This window comes from Chiloscyllium punctatum, chromosome 8 (assembly GCF_047496795.1).
Source record: "Chiloscyllium punctatum isolate Juve2018m chromosome 8, sChiPun1.3, whole genome shotgun sequence".
In the NCBI taxonomy this organism is placed as follows: Eukaryota; Metazoa; Chordata; class Chondrichthyes; order Orectolobiformes; family Hemiscylliidae; genus Chiloscyllium; species Chiloscyllium punctatum.
Genome location: NC_092746.1, coordinates 115,292,913 through 115,317,681, shown reverse-complemented (window position 1 = coordinate 115,317,681; position 24,769 = coordinate 115,292,913). Strand labels below are relative to the sequence as shown.

The following is a 24,769-nucleotide window of genomic DNA, read 5'->3' as shown; positions in this document are numbered from 1 at the left end:
TGGCAAATGGGACTCAATTAATTTAGGATATTTGATCAGCATGGACCAATTGGACCAAAGAGTCTGTGCTTATTAATTAATCGATCTTAGATCCTGCTTAGACCAAGTGAATTGAACATTTCAAACAAGTTTTTTTAAGGTTGAGAAAGTAAGGACTGCAGATGCTGGAGCACCAGAGTTGAAAAATGTGCTGGAAAAGCACAGCAGGCCAGGCAGCATCCGAGGAGCAGGAGATCGACGTTTCAGGCATAAGCCCTTCTTCTTGTTCAGGGATAAAGGGCCCTGATTTAATTGAATAGGCTCAAAGGACCAAGAGTCTTCTGTTCATCTGTTCTAGGAACATTCTAAAGTCAATTGAAAATCATCCTCTGCAATATCTTTTCACCATATGCATTAGTGAATTGGATAAGGGAATAGAGAGTTGTGTATCCAGATTTGCAGATGGTACTAAATTAGGAGGTGCAGTAAGTAGTGCAAATGGCTGCAGTATTTTACAGAAAGACCCAAATTGATTAAGCAAGTGGACAAAACTAGGGAAGATGGAGATCAATGAGAGTTGACTGTGAGATAATCAATTTCAGATCCAGGGAACACAAAATAAAATATTCTCTTTCATAGCTTACCCGCTCCAGTTTCATATTCTGAGCTGACAGCTTGTCTTCTAAACTCTGATGAATCATCTAGACTCGAACTGTTCGCTTGTTCTCTCTCCTCGGGTGCTGCCTGACCCACTGTGATTTCCAGCATTTTTTGGTCTCAATAACTTGTCCTTTATGCTCATTTAAAATCCTGCATCCATCAAATACAACTTCTTTCCCCAAAGCACAAATGCTCCCACCTTTGTGCTCTGACAGTCCAATTTCCTATTGCCTTGGATAAATCTTCTAGAAGGTAAATCCCTCATAAGTAATACAATTATTATTAATATTATAAGAGTGTTAAGATTGTTGTTGTTACTCCCTGTTTCAATAGGGTCACAGCCTTTCACAAGTACCTGAGAGAGCAATTAGGACTTTGGTTTCACATTCATTGCATTGTAAAAAAAAAGGCTGGAATTAAAAATATCTTTCGAAGATATGTCTGGCTTGAGATGGAAGGAGTCCTGTGTACAATTTGTTACCTTAAGGATGGAACATATCTGTGTTGGAAGTAATTCAGGGGAGGTTTAAAGGAGGTTGTGAGTATTAGCAACTCATTGCCTGAAAGGGTGGTGGAGTAAGGAACCATCACAACATTTATAAAGTATTGAGATGAATCCTTGAATATTCAGCATCTTGTGTTGTTCCCCTTAGGACAGTGAGTTTTTGTACAGAGCTTTCCCTTGTGAATATATCTTGCTATGGAAGGAAAATGCTTAATGGGTTGAGTGGATCTTTTGATATTCTGCAGCTTTCTTGTGTATAATTAAACTTGTTTATCAACCACTCGGACTTGCTAACGTACATTGTCTCCCAGTCCAACATAGAGTCATAGAGGTGTACAGCAGGGAAACAGATCTTTCGGTCCAACCCGTCCATGCTGACCAGATATCCCAACCCAATCTAGTCAAACCAGCCAGCACCCGGCCCATATCCCTCCAAACCCTTCCTATTCATATACCCATCCAAATGCCTCTTAAATGTTGCAATTGTACCAGCCTCAACCACTTCCTCTGGCAGCTCATTCCATACATGTACCACCCTCTACGTGAAAAAGTTGCACATTAGGTCTCTTTTATATCTTTCCCTCTCACCCTAAACCTATGCCCTCTCGTTCTGGACTCCACAACCCTGGGAAAAAGACTTTGTCTATTTACCCTATCCATGCCCCTCATAACCTCTATAAGGTCAGCCCTTAGCCTCCAACACTCCAGGAAAAACAACCCCAGCCTGTTCAGCCTCTTCCCATAGCTCATATCTTCCAACTCTGGCAACATCCTTGTAAATCTTTTCTGAACCCGTTCAAGTTTCACAACATCTTTCTGATAGGAAGGAGACCAGAATTGCATGCAATATTCCAATAGTGGCCTAACCAATGTCCTGTACAGCTGCAACAAGACCTCCTAACTCCTGTACTCAATACTCTGACCAATAAAGGAAAGTATACCAAACGCCTTCTTCACTATCCTACCTACCTACCGGTGGGCGGCACGGTGGCACAGTGGTTAGCACTGCTGCCTCACAGCGCCAGAGATCCGGGTTCAATTCCCACCTCAGGCAACTTTCTGTGTGGAGTTTGCACGTTCTCCCCGTGTCTGCATGGGTTTCCTCCAGGTACTCCGGTTTCCTCCCACACTCCAAAGATGTGCAGGTCAGGTGAATTGGCCATGCTAAATTGCCCGTAGTGTTAGGTAAGGGGTAGATGTAGGGGTATGGGTGGGTTGCGCTTCGGCGGGTGCGGTGTGGACTTGTTGGGCCGAAGGGCCTGTTTCCACTCTGTAAAGTAATCTAATCTAATCTAAAAATCTAATCTACCTGCGACTCCACTTTCAAGGAGCTATGAACATGCACTCCAAGGTCTCTTTGTTCAGCAACACTCCCTAGGATCGTACCATTAAGCGTATACGTCCTGCTAAGATTTGCTTTCCCAAAATGCAGCACCTCGCATTTACTTGAATTAAACTCCATCTGCTACTTCTCAGCCCATTGGCCCATCTGGTCAAGATCCTGTTGTAATCTGAGGTAACGCTCTTTGCTGTCCACTAATCTCCAATTTTGGTGTCATCTGCAAACTTACTAACTGTACCTCTTATGCTCACATCCAAATCATTTATGTAAATGACAAAAAGTAGAGGGTCCAGCACCGATCCATGTGGCACTCCACTGGTCACAGGCCTCCAGTCTGAAAAACAACCCTCCACCACCACCCTCTGTCTTCTACCTTTGAGCCAGTTCTGTATCCAAATGGCTAGTTCTCACTGTATTCTATGAGATCTAACCTTGCTAATCAATTTCCCATGGGGAACCTTGTCGAATGCCTTACTGAAATCCATACAGACCACACCTACCACTCTGCTCTCATCAATCCTCTTTGTTACCTCTTCAAAAACTCAGTCAAGTTTGTGAGACATGATTTCCCATTCACAAAGCCATGTTGCCTATCCTAATCAGTCCTTGCCTTTCCAAATACATGTATATTCTGTCCCTCAGGATTCCCACCAACAACTTGCCCACCACCGACGTCAGGCTCACTGGTCTATAGTTCCCTGGCTTGTCCTTACCACCCTTCTTAAACAGTGGCGCCACGTTAGCCAACCTCCAGTCTTCCGACACCTCACCTGTGACTATCGATGACACAAATATCTCAGCAAGAGGCCCAGCAATCACTTCTCTAGCTTCCCACAGAGTTCTAGAGTACACCTGATCAGGTCCTGGGGATTTATCCACCTTATGTGTTTCAAGACATCCAGCACTTCCTCCTCTGTAATCTGGACATTTTGCAAGATGTCACCATCTATTCCCCTACAGTCTATATCTTCCATATGCTTTTCCACAGTAAATACTGATGCAAAATACTCGTTTAGTATCTCCCCCATTTTCTCCGGCTCCACACAAAGGCCGCCTTGCTGATCTTTGAGGGGCCTTATTTTCTCTCTAGTTACCCTTTTGTCCTTAATGTATTTGTAAAAACCCTTTGGATTCTCCTTAATTCTATTTGCCAAAGCTATCTCATGTCCCCTTTTTGCCCTCCTGATTTCCCTCTTAAGTATACTCCTACTGCCTTTATGCTCTTCTGAGGATTCACTCGATCTATCCTGTCTATACCTTATATATGCTTCCTTCTTTTTCTTAACCAAACCCTCAATTTCTTTAATCATCCAGTATTCCCTATACCTACCAGCCTTTCCTTTCACCCTAACAGGATTATACTTTCTCTGGATTCTTGTTATCTCATTTCTGAAGGCTTCCCATTTTCCAACCATCCCTTAACCCAACATGTGCAGCATCTGTGGAGAGCTAAGCAGAGGGTGCATTTTTCCCCTGCCTGGAGCTGGCGCGAAAGGCAAACTGGCCCTGGAGAAATACTTAACCCCTTCTCAATGCTGAGAATCATAAAATCCCTACTGTGCAAAGAGAAGCCATTTGGCCCATCAAGACTGCACTGACCATCTGAAGAGCATCCCACCCAGATCCACCCAGATCCTGTCATTCTACATATACCATGGCTGATCCACCTAGTTTACAAATCCCTGGACACTACAGGTCAACTTAGCAAGGCCAATCCATCTAACCTGTGCATCTTTGGACTGTGGGAAGAAACCAGAACACCCAACAGAACTCTTGTGATTTCACCCCTCCCTACCTCTGCAGCCTGCTTTGCCTTAAACCAACAAGATGTCAGAGCTCCTCCAATTCTGGCCTCTTGCATATCCCTGATTTTAAATCACTGCACCTTTGGTGGTCGTGTCTTCAGCAGCAATTGGATCTAAGATCTTTAATTTCCTGAAGCTTCCCTGTATTTCCACCTCTCTCTCTTCCTACAAGACCCATATTAAAAACAAATTTTTTGACCAAACTTTTGGATATCTGTGTTTATGCAGCTCAGTGCCAAATTTTGTTTGAGGTGTCTTTGGATGTTTTACAACTGTAAAGGTGACAGAGAAAAGGCACATTGTGGACAGTTTTAGCAAAAACACAGAATCTTGCTTCCTGATGCTAAAATGACTAAGAAGTATTTTGCCTTTCCAAGATCACGATGCCATTCACGAACTTGACAGAAAGCTCAGGGAATGTGAGAAATCGGCAGGTGAAAAAGCTTTGTATTATGCCAGCATGTTCCTGTTCCTTGTGAATCAGCATCAGGAAGCTCGTGAACACACTAACAGGATACTGAAAATTTTCAGTGGGTCAAAGGAGGTACGTAACTTATGTTGGGTTAAACCATGTACCCATCTGCCATAATAGACAATAGGTGCAGGAGTAGGCTATTCTGCCCTTCGAGCCACCACCACCATTCATTATAATCATGGCTGATCATCCTCAATCAGTATCCTGTTCCTGCCTTATCCCCATAGCCCTTGATTCCACTGTCCTTAAGAGCTCTATCCAACTCTTTCTTGAAAGTATCCAGAGACTTGGCCTCCACAGCCTTCTGGGGCAAAGCATTCCATACACCCACCACTCTCTGGGGGAAGAAGTTTCTCCTCAACTCTGTTCTAAGTGGCCGACACCTTATTTTTAAATTGTGAACTCTGGTTCGGGACTCACCCATCAGCGGAAACATGCTTCCTGCCTCCAGAGTGTCCAATCCTTAAATAATCTTATACGTCTCAATCAGATCCCCTCTCAGTCTTCTAAACTCAAGCGTATACAAGCCCAGTCGCTCCAATCTTTCAACGTAAGAGTCCCGCCATTCCGGGAATTGACCTTGTGAATCTATGTTGCACTCCCTCAATAGCCAGGATCTCTTTCCTCAAATTTGGAGACCAAAACTGCGCAGAATATTCCAGGTGCAGTCTCACCAGGGCCCTGTACAGCTGCAGAAGGACCTCTTTGATTCTATACTCAGTTCCTCTTGTTATGAAGGCCAGCATGCTATTAGCTATAATCCCACAGCACTTCACAGGCAATGCATTACTCACACAGGAACATAGGAACAGGTGTAGTCCATTCAGCCCCTCGAGCCTGTTCCATCATTCAATGAGTTCCTGGCTTATTTGTGGCCCAACTCCATGTAGCTGCCTTTGAATACCTTTGCTTAACAAAACTTTATCCATCTCAGATTTAAAATTGACAACTGATCCAGCATCCACTGCCGAAAGTTCCAAGTCTCCATCACTTGTGTAGAAGTGCTTCCTAACATCTCTCCTGAATGGTCTGGTCCTAATTCTCAGACCGTTCCCTCTAGTTCTAGAATCCACAACCAGTAGAAATCATTTATCTTTAGCTACCCTTATGAAAAACAGTCATTGTTATTTTAATTGGGAAATGCCACAGCCATTTTGTATACATGAAAATCCCACAAACAGCACTGGGGTGAATGATTGCTGACTATGTTTTTTTTAAATTGATGTTGGTTGACAGAGTTGACACCAGGACAATCTTCACTTGTTTTCCTTAAAAGATACATTAGAATGCTTCTGACTATCTGCCTGAACCACCGGGATAACCAAATGGAATTTCAGTTTGTGACACCTCTAACAATGCAGCACTCCCTCACTACGACCCTAAAGCACCTAATTCTACATCATGGAATGTTACCCACCAGAACACAGGCCAGGTTGGGGCTAGTGATCTTGGAGTCGGCACTGACCAAAGTTGGTCCTTATCAAAAGTGAGAGAGTGCTCTCTGAGCCAACCTGACGTAACCATAAAGAGTTCCTTAGGTGGGTTAAGTCCTGCAATGCTGAACTATGCAGTTTCTGAAGATCTTACAAAACGTAGCCCTTTTCCATGCTGGTACCACACTGTCTAGCTTCTCTAGGTCTGGTTGGTTCTGCTGCAGAACTAAACACAGACAAAACCTCACCTAATATCCAAATATTGAGCAAATATATCTAGTGTATGCCTCTTTAAACTGTGCAGAAATAGGGGGCACAGGTTTCTTCCTGACTGCTGCTGACATGCTCTTGAAGGCCCGACTTAATTTGATGAAGTTCCCAATTAATGGGTGTTGATGATATATAAACATAGGACTATTGTGGTGCAATGGTAATGTCACTACTTCTAAGTTAGGAGATTCATGTTCAAGTCCCACTTGCTTCAGAGATGTGTAATAACATCTTTGAACAGGTTGATTAAAAATATCTATTGTACATTCTACACGATAAATAGGCTCCCAAAAAAAATAGACATCATGGTGCCTGAACTGCTCACATTTAATTTAAATGTGAAACCAACATTTCAGCTCCTGCCTCCGTATATACCCTCGTAACTGCCCCAGCCACCCAGCTCTTTCCTCTCTCTTAGCTTCCAATGTTTCAGGCCAGTGACCTTTTGTTAGAACACTGATGTTCCCCCTGACTATTTCAGTGCTTTTGCTCATACAACAGACTTCCAGCTTTTGTTGTACTTTGCTATTGTCATAGAACAGAAGAGGCCATTTGGCCCATCATGTCTGCATTGACAAAACCATTTGTATTCAGTTTCCCTATTGTTTATGCTGACAGACATTAATACTGAAAGGATGGATTGAACTAACAGACAACAACAATGGGAATGTAAAGAAGGCCATTAGCTACCTAGAGGAAGGACTATGCGATTTCAAAGATATATTTGGATTGATGGGAAAGGTGAGCTATCACCCGTTGACTCTGTGTCATGTAGTTTGATAAACAGGAATTTACATATTTAATGAACCTTCTGAGTTCACTTACAGCAGCCTCTATATGAATGGGAAAATGCAAACAGTTATGTTGCGTTGCCAGTTCTCTCATTTGGGGCCCATTGGGTTGATAATTACCACCTCTCCTAGCAATGCCCCATTTCTTCAATTACCCATCATTTTAAAGGGAAATAGCACTTGTATTAGCATCAGATGCATGCTCTTATGCTTTTGACTTAAAGAAGCAGAATGTGTGTACCTGTTGGTTCAAACTTCAATCAAGTGTTGGTTTTTGATTCAGTTAATGGGGTTCAGACATCCATCACCTACCACACTTGTGTGATCTTCCACATCGACTATCTATGGCCTTTCAACATGAGACTGTTGATTCATTGCTGAATTAAATGTATGTGTGTGCACACTTGACTGGCTTGTAAATGGCTGTATTCCATTTCATTTGATCTCCCAAAAGAAACAGAAAGAAGATGGTTGCTTATTCCAGTCTTGTATTCCTTGGGAATTGTAGATTTAATTAAACAGTGTTAAGATTGATAGGGTGGATAGAAGGTACTTACAGTAGGTGCTAACACAGGTGCTGTGTTAAATGCTGGCTTGCCACCCACTGCTGATTTCTGAATCACAGGTCTGCTACCTTCAGAAGGAACAGAATTTCCTGAGCGCCCTGGACACTGTCAACCAGATTATTGCCACCACTCCCACATTCATGCCAGCTCTCATTCTGAAGATGAAACTGTTCTTAGCCCAGAACAACTGGGATCAAACTTTAGAAACTGCACAAAGGTAAATGAGGGGAGGACGATAATAGAAGGAATGTGATTATCGTATCAAGCACATGAACAGTGAATGGTGCTGATTAATGCATAACATAAATCAGACTCCTAATCTGCTTATCAGGTGTGTACAATGATTTAAGATTTTTGTTCTTGTAGGGCTTCCAATGGCTCATTTGATAAATCTTTTTCTTAAAGGAAACTCCTACTACTTGAGCTTTCTCTGGTCATTACTCAACCTCAGCTGTCATGTTTCCTGACAGCTTTTCCCCTGTATGAGTATCTGCCAGAGGTGGCCTCCTATCTCTTGCTTTTATTGTGGTCCATTATTAGTTGGTACTAGCAACGAGTCGCTAAGAATGCAAAAGTGACAGCATATCTATATCATAAATGAACCTGTGAACATTTCGCGAAAGGCCACAGATAAAATGAGTTAATGGTGAACTAGTTAATGAACATTTGAATAATGATGCAATGAATCACCTTCATTTCAATGTAATCATAATTTTATGACTGTTTATACCAGAAATAAAATAGTACAATTGTCCATTATATGTAAAGGGTGCATATGTGATGGGTACATAAATAGATTATACACTTATCAAACCCTTTTTTTTCTCCTCATTAAAACAAGAATTATGCTGAAGGATGGCACCAACATAGATGCATTGCTAATCTTGTGTCTTCATGCACTTTGTAAAGAAGGAGATCAGACTGAGGTGAGGAAGCTATTAGATAGTGAGATATGTTGATTTATTAACACAGAATAATGTCAGGTGTCCTGAACCAAAGACTCAGCTCTGTTTTTTGGTTGTCCTTTAGGACCTTATTTCACATCTGTATTGTGCGACTGAAAGTGCCTAATGGGTTCTTTAAGGTCTGATCAAAATGAATACAAGAATTGGAGGTACCGTTGTTAGACTGGGGTGGACAAAGTTAAAAATCACACAACACCAGGTCATAGTCCAACAGTTTATTTGAAAATACAAGCTTTTGGAACACTGCTCCTTCCCCAGGTAGCTAGTGGGGTAGGATCATAGGCTACAGAATTTATAGTAAAAGATCAAAGTGTTATACAAGCCATTTGGATACAGAACTGACTCAAGGGTAGAAGAGAGAGGGTGGTGGTGGAGGGTTGTTTTTCAGACTGGAGACCTGTGATGAGCAGTGTGCCATAAGGATCGGTGCTGGGTCCATTGCTTTTTGTCATTTATATAAATGATTTGGATGTGAACACTGGAGGTACAGTTAGTAAGTTTGCAGATGACACCAAAATTGGAGGTGTAATAGACATCAAAAGTTACAAAGTGCAACAGGATCTTGATCAGATGGGCCAAGAAGTGGCAGATGGAGTTTAATTTAAATAAATGTGAGGAGCTGCATTTTGGAAAGGCAAATCAGGGCAGGACTTATACGCTTAATAGTAAGGTCCTGGGGAGTATTGCTGAACAAAGTCATCTTGGAGTGCAGGTTCATAAGTCCTTGAAAGTGGAGTTGCAGGTAGATAGGATAGTGAAGAAGGCGCTTGGTATGCTTTCCTTTATTGGTCAGATCTGAGCTTGGAGTATAGAAGTTGGGAGATCATGTTGCAGTTGTACAGGACATTGGTTAGGCTACTTTTGGAGTATTGTGTGCAATTCTAGTCTCCCTCCTATAGGAAGGATGTTGTGAAACTTGAAAGAATTCAGAAAAGATTTACAGGGATGATGCCAGGGCTGGAGGGTTTGAACTATAGGGAGAGGCTGAATAGGCTGTGGCTGTTTTCCCTGGGGTGTCAGAGGCTGAGGGGTGACCTTATAGAGGTTTATAAAATCATGAGAGGCATGGATAGGATAAATAGACAAGGTCTTTTCCCTGGGGTGAGTGAATCTGGAACTAGAGGGCATTATTTTAGGGTGAGAAGAAAAGATTTAAAAGGAACACAAGGGGCAATGTTTTCAGAGGGTAGTGCATGTATGGAAATGAACTACCAAAGGAAGTGATAGAAGCTGGTACAATTACAACATTTAAAAATCATCTGGATGGGTATATGAATAGGAAGGATTTGGGCCAAATGCTGGCAAATGGGACTAAACTAATTTAGGATATCTGGCCGGCATGCATGAGATGGACTGAAGGGTCTGTTTCTGTGCTGGACATCTCTATGACTCTATAACTAATGTGATGTATTGAACAAATTTAGATTGCTGTTAAGTCTTTAATTACTCAGACAATGCATTAAAGGTTAGAGTCTGTCTGTATCCCAACTTGAGTCAGACTGGTTATATTTCCAAAGTAGGAATTTATAAAATGTCACATTGACTGACTGCCTACAGATTGTGTGCTTTTTGAACAAAATAGAATGTATCTGCAAATACAATTCATCCCATAGATTTGTGTGTGTGTGGGTGGAGAGAGAGGGAAAGCATGTGTGTGAGAGAGAGAAGGAAAGCATGTGTGTGTGAGTGAGAGAGAAAGCATGTGTGTGTGTGTGTGTGAGAGAGAAAGAAAGAGAGAGAACATATGTGTTTGATGGAGCATGTGCATGAGTGTGACAGAGTATATGCCTGTGAGAGGGTGTGCACATGTGTGCGTGTGCACACATGTATGAGTGAGAGTCTGTGTGAGTGAGTGTGATCATGTGTGAGAGTGATCATGTGTGAGAGTGTGTGTGTACGTGTCTTCACGGTGCTTAGCTACTTCAAGGTCGTGGCTTATGTCCTGCCTTTGTCCCATTTGATGACAAAGTTGTACAGCATGCAGGATTTATCAGCCAAACATTCAACCTGAATTTTCCTATGCAACCTCCTCCCACCATCATAGGTACCATAACACAGTCAATTTGATTCGCTTCTGTGTGACATTAGAATACATCTGAGTGCACTGGACACAACAAAGGTCTTTTGTTTTTATTTATGAGAGGTGTGTGAGTGTCAGGGCAGGGCCAGCATTTAAGGCCCATCTCTAATTGTTGTGGAGGAGATGTTGGAGAGCTGCCTTCTTGAACTGCTGCAGAATGTTAATGTGGGGTTTCAGCAGATGACCATGAAGGGGTGATGGCTAGCTTCTCTCTTGTGGGAAATGGTCATTGCCTAGCAATTATATGACACAAATGTTACTTGCCACTTATTAGTTCAAGCCTGGATGTTGTCCAGGTCTTGGTTCATATGGACCAGACAATATCTCAACTGTAGTGCTGAAACCCTATGCAGCAAGGCTAACTGCTCACTTAGCAAAGTTGTTCCAGTACATCTAGAATATTAATATTTACCCATAATTATAAAATATTGCATGGGTTTGCTCTACTCATATAGGGCAGAAGGAATATGAAGCAGCCAATTACTGCCCATACTCTTATGAATCAGCAATAAGGTTATGAAGAAGCCATCAATAGTTGGTCAAATATCTTCTTTTTACCAATAACATATTCACCAATGTTCAGTTCAAGTCTTCTCAAAATCACTCCAGACCTCATTACAACCAGTTCTGTGGAAGGGTCACTCGATCTAAAACATTAACTTTGATTTCTTACCACAGATGCTGCCAGACCTGCTGAGCTTTCCAAACAATTTTTTGTTTTTTCCTTCTCATAAGAACTTCAATCTAGATAGGGGCACAACAGCTAAATGCCACAGAAGAGGAAGGAACTGTTGCTGTTGGCATTGGTTAGGGTGAAACAGTGGAATGGTGGCTCAGTGGTTTAGCACTGCTACCTCACAGTGCCAAGGACCCAGGTTCGATTCCATCCTTGGGTGACTGACTGTGTGGAGTTTGCACATTCTCCCTGTGTCTGCGTGGGTTTCGTTCCACAATCCAAAGATGTGTGGATTAGGTGAACTGGCCATGGGAAATTGTTCAGTGATATGTGGGTTAGGGGCAAATGTAGAGTAGGGGAATGGATCTGATTGGGTTAGTCTTCAGAGGGTTGGTGTGGACTTGTTAGGCCAAATAGCCTGTTTCCACACTGTTGGGGTTCTATCAAGGGGTGGAGCAATGGGAGGGGTCGCCAGCCCAAAATCCTCCAATGGTGGACAACTGTGGCTCTGAATACAATGCACCATCATTTATATATTTTTACAATCCATTTATTAATATAGGCTGAAAACTATGTGAAACAGCTCCATAGTGCCTTGGAGAAAAAGGAACCTCAGAATCCAAAACTTTACCAACGTGTAGCTGTTTTAGTAAGCAGAATGGTAAGTAATGTCGTTTTTCTCATTTTGGACATTTGGCCTTGACGTGCACCTTTCCAAATAAAGAATAGGAGCAATATTCTCGTGAGCGTAGATTCCAATTTTAACGTTGATGTTGTGAGAATCCTTGCTTTGAAGTTTATTTTGTATGTTGTCAGCTGAAGCATAGATTCTTGACAGAATCATAGACCCAGATGAAAGTGAGGACTGCAGATGCTGGAGATTCCTTTTGAAGGGCTCCTGCCCAAAACGTTGATTTTCCTGCTCCTCGGATGCTGCCTGACCTGTTGTGCTTTCCCAGCAACACTCTGATCTTGGCTCAGAATCATAGACCTGGCCATCATACCTTACCAAGTCTTTCTATTGAACTATCCCCACTAGGTGACCCTCAGGTTACACCACCAGCAGTTGTCTATCTTGCTAATGACAGAGCATCTGTATAATCTAGTAAGGCTATGGCAAATTTATTCCCCTGTACCATTAGCAAAGTCCTACAAGTTTTCCCTTGAAATGTGTATCCAATTCACATTGAACATTTTGATTGCCAATATAGATTTGACCTGTTGTGCACTTTATGCCTTTGACAGTGTGGCAGGAACCAGACTGTTTTGGATCAGACGTACAATCTGGTGGAGCGTTCACTATACATGGCTCCCACGGATGCAGAGATTGCAACAGAGCTGGGTTTCCAATTATTTCTCCAGGATAAACTGCAGGATGCAGTGAAACAGTACACAGCTGCAATGAAACTGAGTGAAACCAACATGCCTGCACTGACAGGTGTGTAAGTTGAAATATTACTCAACAATCCTCGTTTGCCGCAGTGAGTATGAAGGTAGTGGTTGTTAGTGACAACATAATCCTTTATTCTTTCATCAGATGAGTCTGATGCTGGTAAGGTCAGCATTTGTTACCCATCCTGTTATGGATCAAACCAAGCCCCCTCAAAATCTAGACCCCAACTTTCTCTTATTTTGAAGATAAGTGCCAGCCATTGCACCGAGATGTAATTCAATTGGTCTGACTACCAGATTTGAAGCAAACAAAATTTATTCAACACTAGTTAAAATACAACAAAAGAAAGAAGAAACTGGAATAACTTAACAAAATTATAGATTATTTAAACAACTAAATAGTAACTGTTCCAATGTAGAAACATCCCATAAACTGTTCCTTGGCAAAAGGCAAATTCAGTAAAGTAGATTGTCCTACAGGCAATTCTCCAGCTCAAGGAGAGAGAGAGAGAGAGAGAGAGAGAGATAGAGAGAGAGAGATAGAGAGAGAGAGAGAGAGAGAGAGAGATAGAGAGATAGATGTAGAGGTGTGCTGCACCTTCAAGATCCCAGCCACAGCTACTGAAAAACTAAAACTAAAAATCCTGGTTCAGTAGGAGCTTGACTCCCACCCATTCAGGCTGCTTCTATTGTTACAACTTTAAGAAAAATCCCAAGGCCTCACAAGCTGTTTACTTTATTGGCTTTGAATAGACAGCTCAGAATCTGTCTTAAAACTCTTTTGGAAAGAAAACAGGACAAGCTACACCTCTTAAAACCATAGAATTGTCATAATCCCTAATTGCTCTTCAACTGATTGGTTTAATAATTAAAAAAGACCAGTGAACCAGATGGGATTTTATGTCAATTGCTGATAGTTTCATAGTCATCATTTATATTTCAGTTCTTTATTCATTTGAATTGAAATTCCACAATCTGCCAATGGTAAAATTTGAACTCATGGCCCCACAGAATTATTCCAGACCTTTGGATTACTCGATCAGTGGCATGACCACTATGCCACCATTTCAAATAATAACAACATGTAACGTAAAGCCAATCTTAACAGAGCAGAAATATCCTCCTCAAATCCCTGTGGACGATAATGGATGGTCACTATCTCAATTTTTCACGATTGGGAGATGCCGGTGTTGGACTGGGGTGTACAAAGTTTAAAAAAAAAATCACATCACCAGGTTATAGTCCAACAGGTTTAGTTGGAAGCACATTAGCTTTCAGAGTGATGCTCCTTCATCAGGTGATAGAAGGAGCGTCGCTCCGAAAGCTAGTGTGCTTCCAATTAAACCTGTTGGACTATAACCTAGTGTTTTTAATTCTTAAACTCAATTTTTCACAACCTTTAGAATTACTCAATGTAACGGTTTTAATATAAAAGGTAGAAAGGTGATTGAATTGGTTGAAATTTCCAGAAGTCATAACATTTGGAGATGGAAATTAAAGAAAATTAAATCCTGTCATGAGTACAAACATAGGAAACTATATAGAAATTACTTTTGCCACGTGAAGTGACTGAATATGATCATTCTAAATTTCTTCATCTCTTGCGTTGTGTTTTGGTTCTTAAATCCAAGGACTCTGGAACAATGATTAGTGATCCAAACACATTACCTCCTGATTAACACTGCTCACGGCATATGTTAGATTTTATCAATTCTTATTATGTCATATGCCAAACTATTTGCATACATGTTTAGCAGTATGTTAATCAGTACATTCAATTGCATGGTCTTTGAGGAAATATCACAACAATCATAACTGAAATCTCCACCTTTAAGTAATACAGTAGAGTCACAGATTCATACATCGTGGAAACTGACCCTTCAGTCTAACCAGTCCACACTGACCATAATCCCAAACTAAGCCAGTCCCACCTGCCTGCTCTTGGCCCTACCACTCCAAATATTTCTTATTCACATACTTATTTAGGAATGTCTTTTAAACATTGTAACTGTACCCACAGCCACCAAAAGATGTGTTCCTAGGTACTTATACCTATGATGGCAACATTAGAGGCAGCCAATGTAAAAACTTCTCACTGCACTTCTGTACTGGGAGTACAGATGACAATAAAGGATATTCCAGTCTATTCCAAAAGTCCATTCCACACACAAACCACTCTGTAAAAAAAAACTCATCTTTTTTAAATCTTTCTCCTCTCACCTTAAAAATATGCCTCCTACTTTTGAAATCCCCTGCCTTTTGGATAATACATCTGGCATTCACCTTATCTCTGGTCATCATTATTTTATAAACTTCGAACGTCACCTCTCAGCCTCCTATGCTCCAGTGAAAAATGTCCCAGCCTATGCAACCTCTCCCAATGGCTCAAACTCTCCATTCCCACCAACATCCTAGAGAATCTCTTCTGAACCCTCGCCACCTTAAAAATATCCTTACTATAATAGAGCAGCTAGAACTGGACATAGTACACCAGAAGAGGCCTCACCAACTTCCTGTACAACCTTAACATAATGTTGGAATTCTAATCGTCAAAGGTCTGAGCAATGAAGGAAATCTCTATCTATCTATCTGTGATGCATGGCACATCATCATATTTCCATAGCATCTTTAGATATTTTGTACTGTTTCTCTGGCCTCCATCACATCTCTAATTGTGAGAATCTCCACAAGAGAAACCCAAGGACAACCCTCTTTTTTCTCTTTATGGTCTTTCCTCTTTCCACGCAAGGTAGCACTCAGCTTTCACATACAGCTTGATAACAAATAGAAGGATGGGAATGGGGCAAATTAATGACACTGACAATCTCAAACTAGACCTTACCCCTTCCCTAGAGACTCTGAGGCTGAGTGAGTTGACTTAATGCAACTTGATCTTGGGTCCCCTCAACTGCACTACCTCCATTTCAATTGATCAAATTAGTGATAAGATTCACCTGTGAAACAGAATTAACTGCACTGTGCATCTCTGTCTATGTGAAATGGTTTAGGGTGTTTCTAACATCTGTGATTGTGTACCATTAAAACACTAGTTCAGATTTCCTTCTCAGTAACAATGGGGTAAATCGGATAATACTATTTTAATTCTTCCTTTACCTTTTGGATCAATGGTGTTGACAAATCTCTAATAAGCTACAGTTTCTCTTTGCAAGTAAGCAATTGTCTAGCTTGATGTTGCTCAAAGGTGGTGCATTTTTTAGAGATGGTACAAGTATTAAGCCCAATGTACCATAAACATTTTCATATGAGCTTGCTTCCTCCACTTTAACCCCTTATATCAGCAGCCCAATAGATGAATTGAGTGAAAGCAGACAGCTGGGTCAAATTAAATAAAATGATTTGTGAAATAGAGCTTCTTTGTTTAAATTTTGAGATGCTGGATGAATGGCCAGAACTGGTGTTGCAGGACTTCACTAAGAATGCAGTAGAGTAGGCAGGGATAAGTCAAGGTAGGGAAAGCAAAATATTGTTGGAAATCTGAAGTGGAGAAAAGGGGCAAAAAGAACAAAGAAAAATTACAGCCCAGGACCAGGCCCTTCAGCCCTCCAAGCCTGTGCCGATCCAAATCCACTGTCTAAACCTATCGCCCAGTTCCTAAGGATCTGTATCCCTTTGCTCCTCACCTACTCATGCATCTGTCCAGATGAACCTTAAATGAACCTACTACCTCTACTGGCAACATGTTCCAGGCACCTACCACCATCTGTGTAAATCACTTTCCACGTGTATCTCCGTTAATTTTTTCACCTGTCACCTTGAATGCATGATCTCTCATTATTGAATCCCTCATCCTGGGAAAAAGCTTATCTCTATCCACCCTGTCTATACCCTTCATGATTTTGTAAACCTCAATCAGGTTCCCCCCCCCCTCAATCTCCTTTTTTCTAATGAAAACAATTCTAACCTACTCCAGGAATAAACTAGGAAAAGATCTAAGGATAGTCAGGAAGAAGGCAATTAGTGTCACTTAGGGTTTTAAAACAACATATAGTGTAGGATAGTTGGGAAAATGTAAAGGCATGCAGTCTTGTGTTCTTGGTAAAAGTGATTTTGTGGAAAAAATACATAGAGTTAAAATTTAAACACATTTCTATTTGGAAAAGGATGGGCATTTGTTGGAAATCAGAGTGAGGTTGCAAAGTTTTGATTGCTCTGAGCCAGATTAAAGCCTACTTTATAAAACATTACTGCAGGGCTATGGGCTTCACTGGCCAGGTCAACAAATATTGCCTATCTGTAACTTGCCTTGCGAAGGTGGTGCTAACCCTTGTTGTATAAGTACATCCATAGTGCTGTAATGAAGGGAGTTCTGTGATCTGGACACAGACATCTTATTTCCAGTGAGGTGGGTATGTGATATGGAGGGAAACTTCCAGATGGGGTATTCACATGCTATCAAAGGACTTTTGAAAAGTTGCTGTAGTGCATCTTCCTACTGTGCACTTGTGGTGGAGTGAATGAATGTTTAAGGAGGTTTAAGACTCTTCTTTGTTGAGGATGGTGTTGAGCTGCATGAGTGTTGTCAGAATTGCACTCAGCTGGGAGTTATTTTCAGATAAAGATGAAATATGGAATCTTTCCTTTTCTATGGCTACACATATTGGCAGATGACTTTTTTTTGTCAATACCTCACTCAAGAAGAGGGCCCTAAAGTTGGTGTAACTGGATAATGTAAAGAACAGTCTGTTGTGTTTAGGAAGGATTCAGGTGGAGATTTTGCTTGGGCATTTAGAAGATGCAGAACAACAGCTGGAACTCCTCAAAGAAGTGCAAGGGTTAATCGGAACATCTGCGGTAAGTGCTAGTGATGACTGACTAATTGTGAAGCATGTACAGTGACCAATAGACTCTGGAAGAGCTTCTTTATTCTTTCACGCAGAATTTGCTACCCCATTTAAAAACACTCTCCCCTCCTGGCTGGCTTTTATTTATATACGTTTTAATACTCCTTTTGTAAAAGCAAAGACCAAATTTAAAAGAACTCAAACAGCCTACTGTCACTAAAAGGAAAACTGGAAATCAATGTAGTCATACAGCATGGAAACAGACCCTTCCATCCAACCAGTTCATGCTGACCATAATCCCAAACTAAACTAGTCCCTCCTGCTTGCTCCTGGCCCATTTCCCTCCAAACCTTTCCTTTATATGTACTTCTCCAAATGTCTATTAAATGTTGTAAATGTGCCTGCATCCACCACTTCCTGGGGAAGTTCATTCCATGTGCAAACCACCCTCTGTGTGGAAGAAGCAATGCACCCAATACCACCCCAGTTTTGTTTGGGGTCCTTGCTGGAAGAAATATGTTAAGATCAATAGATAGAAAATGAAATCAGATTTTAAAAAAGCAATATCTTGTAAAAGAACTCCTATGATTTTTCAAGGAATATTGATTCGTGGAAATCTTGGAAAACATCAATTTATGTCAAAATATTTTAAAAGATTTTAAAACACAATGTTTTAAATCTGTGTACGTCACAAACAACTAAAAAATCAGAGAAGGGCCTTCACACTTCCAATATTTTTTAGATGAAGTGTCCGTTAAAAGATCCCCTTGAAATGACTAAATTACTTTTTGTTTTGTGAAGAGTTTAGAATTATCTTGGGCCAGAACTGTTTTGTGACAGCACAAAAGAAGAGACTTTCAGTGCTTGCTGTTAAAACAGGATAAATTGGACAGCAATCCTTACATCCATAAGTTTCCAGTGAAATACACAGATTCAGAGGTTGCTGTCAGAGAAACTCTGCTTCTACCCACACAGTGTCCTGTTACAATCCGCGTTGATGGACATGGTACTGAAATTACTTCTCTACCAATCACCTTAAAGCAGTTTCTGCTGGTTCATCAGTATTTGACCAGTGGGATTAGTTATTCCCTAAACAGAGTGTTAAAGCTATTTCCCTAATCAACCTGTTCACATATTTTATTCCACCCTCTAGAGTAGGTGGAATTTGAAAGCAGATTGCCTGTCCCAGAGATAAGGGACTCCACAGCCCTGCTTAGTACTGATATGACTAAGAAGATGAACCTGTGACACCTGACCACTCATTCAGCATGACGGCTGGTGTAAATGAGCTTCTAACTGTGTCATGATTATTGCTGAACAATCTCTCTGACCTTTATGTGTAACTTTAAAAGGTTGGAGACTCATTGCCTCTAAGGAAAATAATGTTGGGCATATTTATACAGGTCAAAACCACATTTTTAATTTTGTCTAGCTCTTTTATCTCTCCTTTAATCCTATCTGTGCATTCCACTGCTTTAATTATATGTCATGCTTTATAATTTCTCGTTAAGACCGCATGTCTGGTTGACTGAACAGCCTCATTACTAACCCTGTAGGGGGTGCCATGTTGGACCAGGCATTGTGAAGATTTTGCCAGGTAGTTCTCAGGCCATGAAGACTCTCAGGGGAGTTCTGTTCCTTCGCTGCCAACTGCAAAATCTTAGCCAATGATATTTAGGGTCTAAATGTCCACTGGTTTCTCCTCCACAACATCAATGTCTGCTGGGATCTGGAGAAGGTTTGTCAATCTGAATATGTCCCACCATGGACCCATCTTTGTTGCCCTCAAGAGTCAGATGTGGGTAATGCAGTCTGGGCAAATGCTGTGTCTCTCTGTGTCGATGCACCACACATCTGCATAGCCCAGAGTGACATATAAGTGGCCTATCTGCAGAGAACCCTCCTCTTTTCCAGAAGAGCATCAACAAGGCCGCATGTGGGCCTTCAACTTATTTCTAGGCTTTCCACTGCACTCCTCTGTTGTAAACGCATTGAGATAAGATGGTGGAGAGCACTGGTGTGCCAAAATAGCCTATGTATTTTCATTGGTGTCATCATTTTGCTTAACCTAGCTGAAATAAAGACTGCATTCTCTTAAAGGAGCTGACTTATCTTCAGGCAGTGCTAGCTTTAGCTAAAGGGGAAGAACCAAACGTGATCATCAAGTTTCTGAATCAAGCTGTAGACATTCACTTCAGTTCATTTGAGGACCTTCCTCTTGGTTTGGAGTACTATGAGAAACTCAACCCTGAATTCATGCTTGACATTGTCAAGAAACTTTTGGCCCTCTGTCCAGATCAGGTGAGTGTCAACATCAACAGCTGACATTTTCAAAGAAAATGTCCCTTGAATGGTGGCAGATGTACTGAAACAGGAAACTAAACTTGACATGGAGCAGTGTGTGTGTGAACCTCAATACATATCCCCATTCAAGATGGCTGCCAGAAACCATTGGCACATGTACAGCATTACCAGTATTCATGGGAGTGAGCAATACTGGCTTAGTTGGCATTTATTACCCAGGCAGCGGTTAAGAGTCAATCACATTGCTGAAGAACTGGAGTCATACTTAGGTAAGGATAATAGTAATCCTTCCCCAGAGGACATTAGTAAGCCAGATGGGATCCCCCTGTCCTGCCCCCAACAATCATTTCATGGTCATTTTAGATTCTTAATTCCAGATTTTTAATCCCATGGCAGGATTTCAATCTGGGTCCCCAGGACATTATCTAAGGCTCTGGATTAATGGTCTAACGAGAATACCACTTGGCCATCATCTTCCACTGATTATTTGCCAGCTGGGCTCTGATTGACACTTTCATGTTGCAGTCCTGTTGTGGGTTTCTGATTTAGTGTGGTCAATGAGCTGTGAAGTCAGCAGCGTAAACATTGCTGGCCAACAAAATACTCACTGATCGGTAACGTGACTGGACTGTTCGTGGAACAATTCAACTTGTGCAATTCACTGATCTGTCAATTTGTGGATCAATAAGTGTAGTAAATTCCAAATTGGAATCAGAATCAAAATCTGTTCTCCTACGAAAGGTTCCCCAGCTGGTGGGCTCTAACAAGGTGCTGTAATTCAGTGGGTGGGTGGGGAAGTGTGTGGTGCTCCTTCAAGTGTCTGTTTTGGTCTTAAACACAGCCTTAAAGGAATGGCTTCAAAGACGGGGCGAGAGATAGAGGGTTGGAGAGATTTAGGGGAGAATACCAGAACATTGGGACCAAGCAACCTAAAGTTCAGTGGCTGTTGGTGGAACAATTAAAGTTAGGGAGGCACGAAAACAAAATTGGAGGAGCACTGAGATCTGTGAAAGTAGAGGATGTTGTAGATAAGAAGGGACAAGGCCTTGGAGGGTTTTGAAGATACAAACTATAACATTTATATTGAAGTGTTGCTCCAGATAATCCCAAGAGGTTGTTAATAATTCTGTCAGTTGGTGTTCAACTCAGGACCTATTGTCACAAATTGATATAAAAAAGATCAAGTGGCACTATTTTGCAGAAGCATGAGGGTGATCGATACTCAACCCTCAATCACTATTATAATTAAAAGATTATCTAGTCATTCTCACATTGTGGTTTGTATGAGATTACTCTGTACAAATTGACTGCAGAGTTTTCAGCATTACAACAGGGACTAAGCTTCAAAAGCACTTCACTCACCCTTGGCAACCCCCACCCCTGACACACTACTAGAAAGATGAAGAATTTGAAACGTTATCTCAGCTTTATCCCCACAGAAGCTGCCAGGCCTGCTGAGTTTCTCCAGCAATTTCTGTTTTAGTCCCCATACCACAAGCCTTGCATGCCCTCTGCACTGCTTACTAACCTGATCAAGACACCTCCTCGCTTTACAAATAATTTATTTCATATTCCACCCATTTTTGTCCTCCATAATACCTACCTGTCTGTCATTCCATGAGGGCCACAGTTGCTGAGACCATGTTTGGATGTTATATTCATTTCTGGGCACCTTATTTAATAAAGATATTAAAGCCCTGGACAGAGTACAAAGGAGACCTACTAGAATGGTACCAGGAATGAGGGATTTTAGATACAAGAAAAGGTTGGAGAGACTGGATTTATTCTTTTTGGAGTAGAGAAGATTAAGGGGTGATGTTATTGAGGTGCTGAAAATTATGACCAATTTTGACGAGGTAAAGAAGGATATTCTATTTCCATGAGTTAGTATGTCAGTAACTAGGGGTCACAACTTTGAGATTGTCAACAAGAGAGCTGGTAGTGAGATGAGGAGAAACTTCTTTACTCAGTTATTTAGGATGTGGAATGTGCTGCCTGGGAGAATGGTGGGATGGATTCCATAGGAGGTTTAAAAAGAGAGCTGGAGATATATTTGAAAGTGATTAATTTAGAGGGTTATGAAGATGGGGCTGGAGAGTGGAACTGGCTGGATAGCTCTTTCAAGAGCCTATACAGACACAATCAGTTGAATGGCCTCCTTCTGTACTGATCCAACCCTCGAACTCAGCACTGCCCTCCTGAAATGTCCTACCTGTCCATCTTCCTTCCCACCTATCCACTCCACCCTCCGCTCTGACCTATCTCCTTTACCCCCAGCTTCATCTACCTATTGCCTTCCCAGCTATGTTCCTCCCAGCCCCACCCTCCTTCCCATTTATTTCTGAGCGCCCTTTTCCTGCACCACACGTTTTGACTCTGATCTCCAGCATCTGTGGTCCTCACTTTCTCCTATTGACAACAATGACAAGATTCACGGTCCTGTGCTAAACAGCAAGGCAAGATAACAATAACATGAGCCTGGCATCTCTAGCTGAGTGGGGAAAGGCACAAAGACAATGCAAGGCAGAGAGAGACTGTGAACAGAAAGTTAGAGTCTATGACACTGAGTGAAAGGCCTAGAGATGGAGTCTGGTCAAGTGCATGAGCTGGGTGCTTGCCTATGAGTGCTCAGTGTTCTTGCTGTGGCATTCTAATGATAGCTATTGGTGCAGCCTGTGATCCAGTATTGAAGTGCAGATCTGACATCTAAGTGAATCGGAGATGCACAAGAGGATTCTTAGATGCAGATACACGTCAAACGGCCAGCCGTTTAGTTCAAGGGCTGTGAGAGATGGATAACAAATGCTGGCCTTGCCAGCAACACCACATCCCATAAGCGAATAAAAAGATGAAAGATGTTATGAATGAAGCGGCAGGGTAGAAACACATTGGACCGTGGATTAAACTTAAAATGGTGCAGGTTGGAGACACAAGTCATTGTAATTAGTAGGTAGAATGGATATGACTATTGGAGACCCTGGTGGGATAGTCTGGGCCCTCTCACTCCCAGCATCCCTCCCACCTCGCACACACCCCACCCCCCCAATTATAGGTACTGATCAACCTTGTAGCCCAAAGACGGTTTTAAAGTAATTTGAGGCCAGTAGATGCATTCATTATAGTGCATTCTGACTGAATTTAATATAAAAATTTATGCTTTTTAAATAGTGGAATCACCTGTTGCTAAGAACCATCAGGCATCAGTTGCAAAAGATCCCAAAGCACTATTTCAAAGAAGAGCAAAAGGGGGTTAGCTTTGGTGGACTAGTCAATATTTATCCCTCAATCAACATAATAAAAGCAGATTGACAATGATCACATTGATGTTTGTAGGAATTTGGTGTGGCCACCACATTCCATACAATATAACAGGGACTACATTTTATAAATTACCTCATTGGCTCTAAAGCCTTTGAGATGTCAATTGGTCATGAGAGATGCTAAATAAATGCAATCAATATTTTTCAGAATTAGCCACAAAACTACTAATTATAACATGTAGGTTAGAACTTTATCTTCTCCTGGAGTTGTGTTGGGCAGGAGGTATAACACTGGGGGAAATGCCATAGTCATTTTCCCAGCACCTACCTTCTTGTTCCTGACTGTGATGCTAGGAGCAAAGAGCTGCCAGCCTCCTGTTGGTCCTTAAGCCAATTAACACAGCACCATGCATTAAATGGTTGTGGGCCAACCTGTCAAAAAAAGGAACAAGTTCGACGTTCATCTTTCAGTTTCTGTCCTTAATTCTACCTCTGCTTTTTGTTTCTAGCAGATGTAAGGTTTAAAACAAACTTGAAGTCAGGAACTAATGTCAAAATTATCAGTGTTTCTTTAAATAATTGAGTAGGAAAGACTTTTGAAACACTCAGAGGATGGTTCTGGGTGTAAACAGTCTTAAACAATTCTGAGCACAGGAAACAAATTCCATTGTGACTTCCATTGTGAGTCATGGAGCCATGGAGATGTACAGCACAGAAATAGACCATTCAGTCCGACCAGATATCCCAACCCAATCTAATCCCAACTGCCACCACCTGGCCCATAGCCCTCCAAACCCTTCCTATTCATATATCCATCCAAATGCCTTTTAAATGTTGCAATTGTACTAGTCTCCACCACATCCTCTGGCTGTTCATTCCATACATGTACCACCATCTGCGTGAAAACATTGCCCCATAGGTCTCTTTTATATCGTTCCCCTCTCACCCTAAACCTATGCCCTCTAGTTCTGAACTCTCCGACCCCAGGGAAAAGACTTTGTCTATTTATCCTATCCATACCCCTCATGATTTTGTAAACCTCTATAAAGTCAACCCTCATCCTCTGACGCTCCAGGGAAAACAGCCCCAGCCTATTCAGCCTCTCCCTATAACTTAAATCCTCCAACCCTGGCAACATCCTTGTAAATCTTTTCTGAACCCTTTCAAAATTCACAACACCTTTCCAATAGGAAGGAGACTAGAATTGCATGCAATATTCCAACAGTGACCTAACCAATGTCCTGTACAGCCGCAGCATGACCTCCCAACTCCTGTACTCAATACTCTGACCAATAAAGGAAAGCATACCAAACCCCGCCTTCACTTTCCTGCAACTCCACCTTCAAGGAGCTATGAACCTGCACTCCGAGGTCTCTTTGTTCAGCAACTTTCCCTAGGACCTTACCATTAAGTGTATAAGTCTTGCTAAGATTTGCTTTCCCAAAATGCAGCACCTCGCATTTA

The 24,769-nt window shown here is 41.6% G+C and overlaps 1 protein-coding gene across 1 annotated transcript in view; it reads left to right on the top strand.

Moving 5' to 3' along the window:
* Window positions 1–24,769, top strand: part of LOC140480288 (tetratricopeptide repeat protein 21B-like) — a 127,076-nt gene that overhangs the window by 21,858 nt on the left and 80,449 nt on the right. The window contains exons 5-12 of the mRNA XM_072574992.1: window positions 4,669–4,835; window positions 7,088–7,210; window positions 7,886–8,043; window positions 8,668–8,752; window positions 12,110–12,208; window positions 12,793–12,989; window positions 17,658–17,751; window positions 19,842–20,042. Of these exons, the coding sequence (XP_072431093.1) occupies window positions 4,669–4,835; window positions 7,088–7,210; window positions 7,886–8,043; window positions 8,668–8,752; window positions 12,110–12,208; window positions 12,793–12,989; window positions 17,658–17,751; window positions 19,842–20,042 (1,124 nt within the window). The remainder of the gene's footprint in view (window positions 1–4,668; window positions 4,836–7,087; window positions 7,211–7,885; window positions 8,044–8,667; window positions 8,753–12,109; window positions 12,209–12,792; window positions 12,990–17,657; window positions 17,752–19,841; window positions 20,043–24,769) is intronic.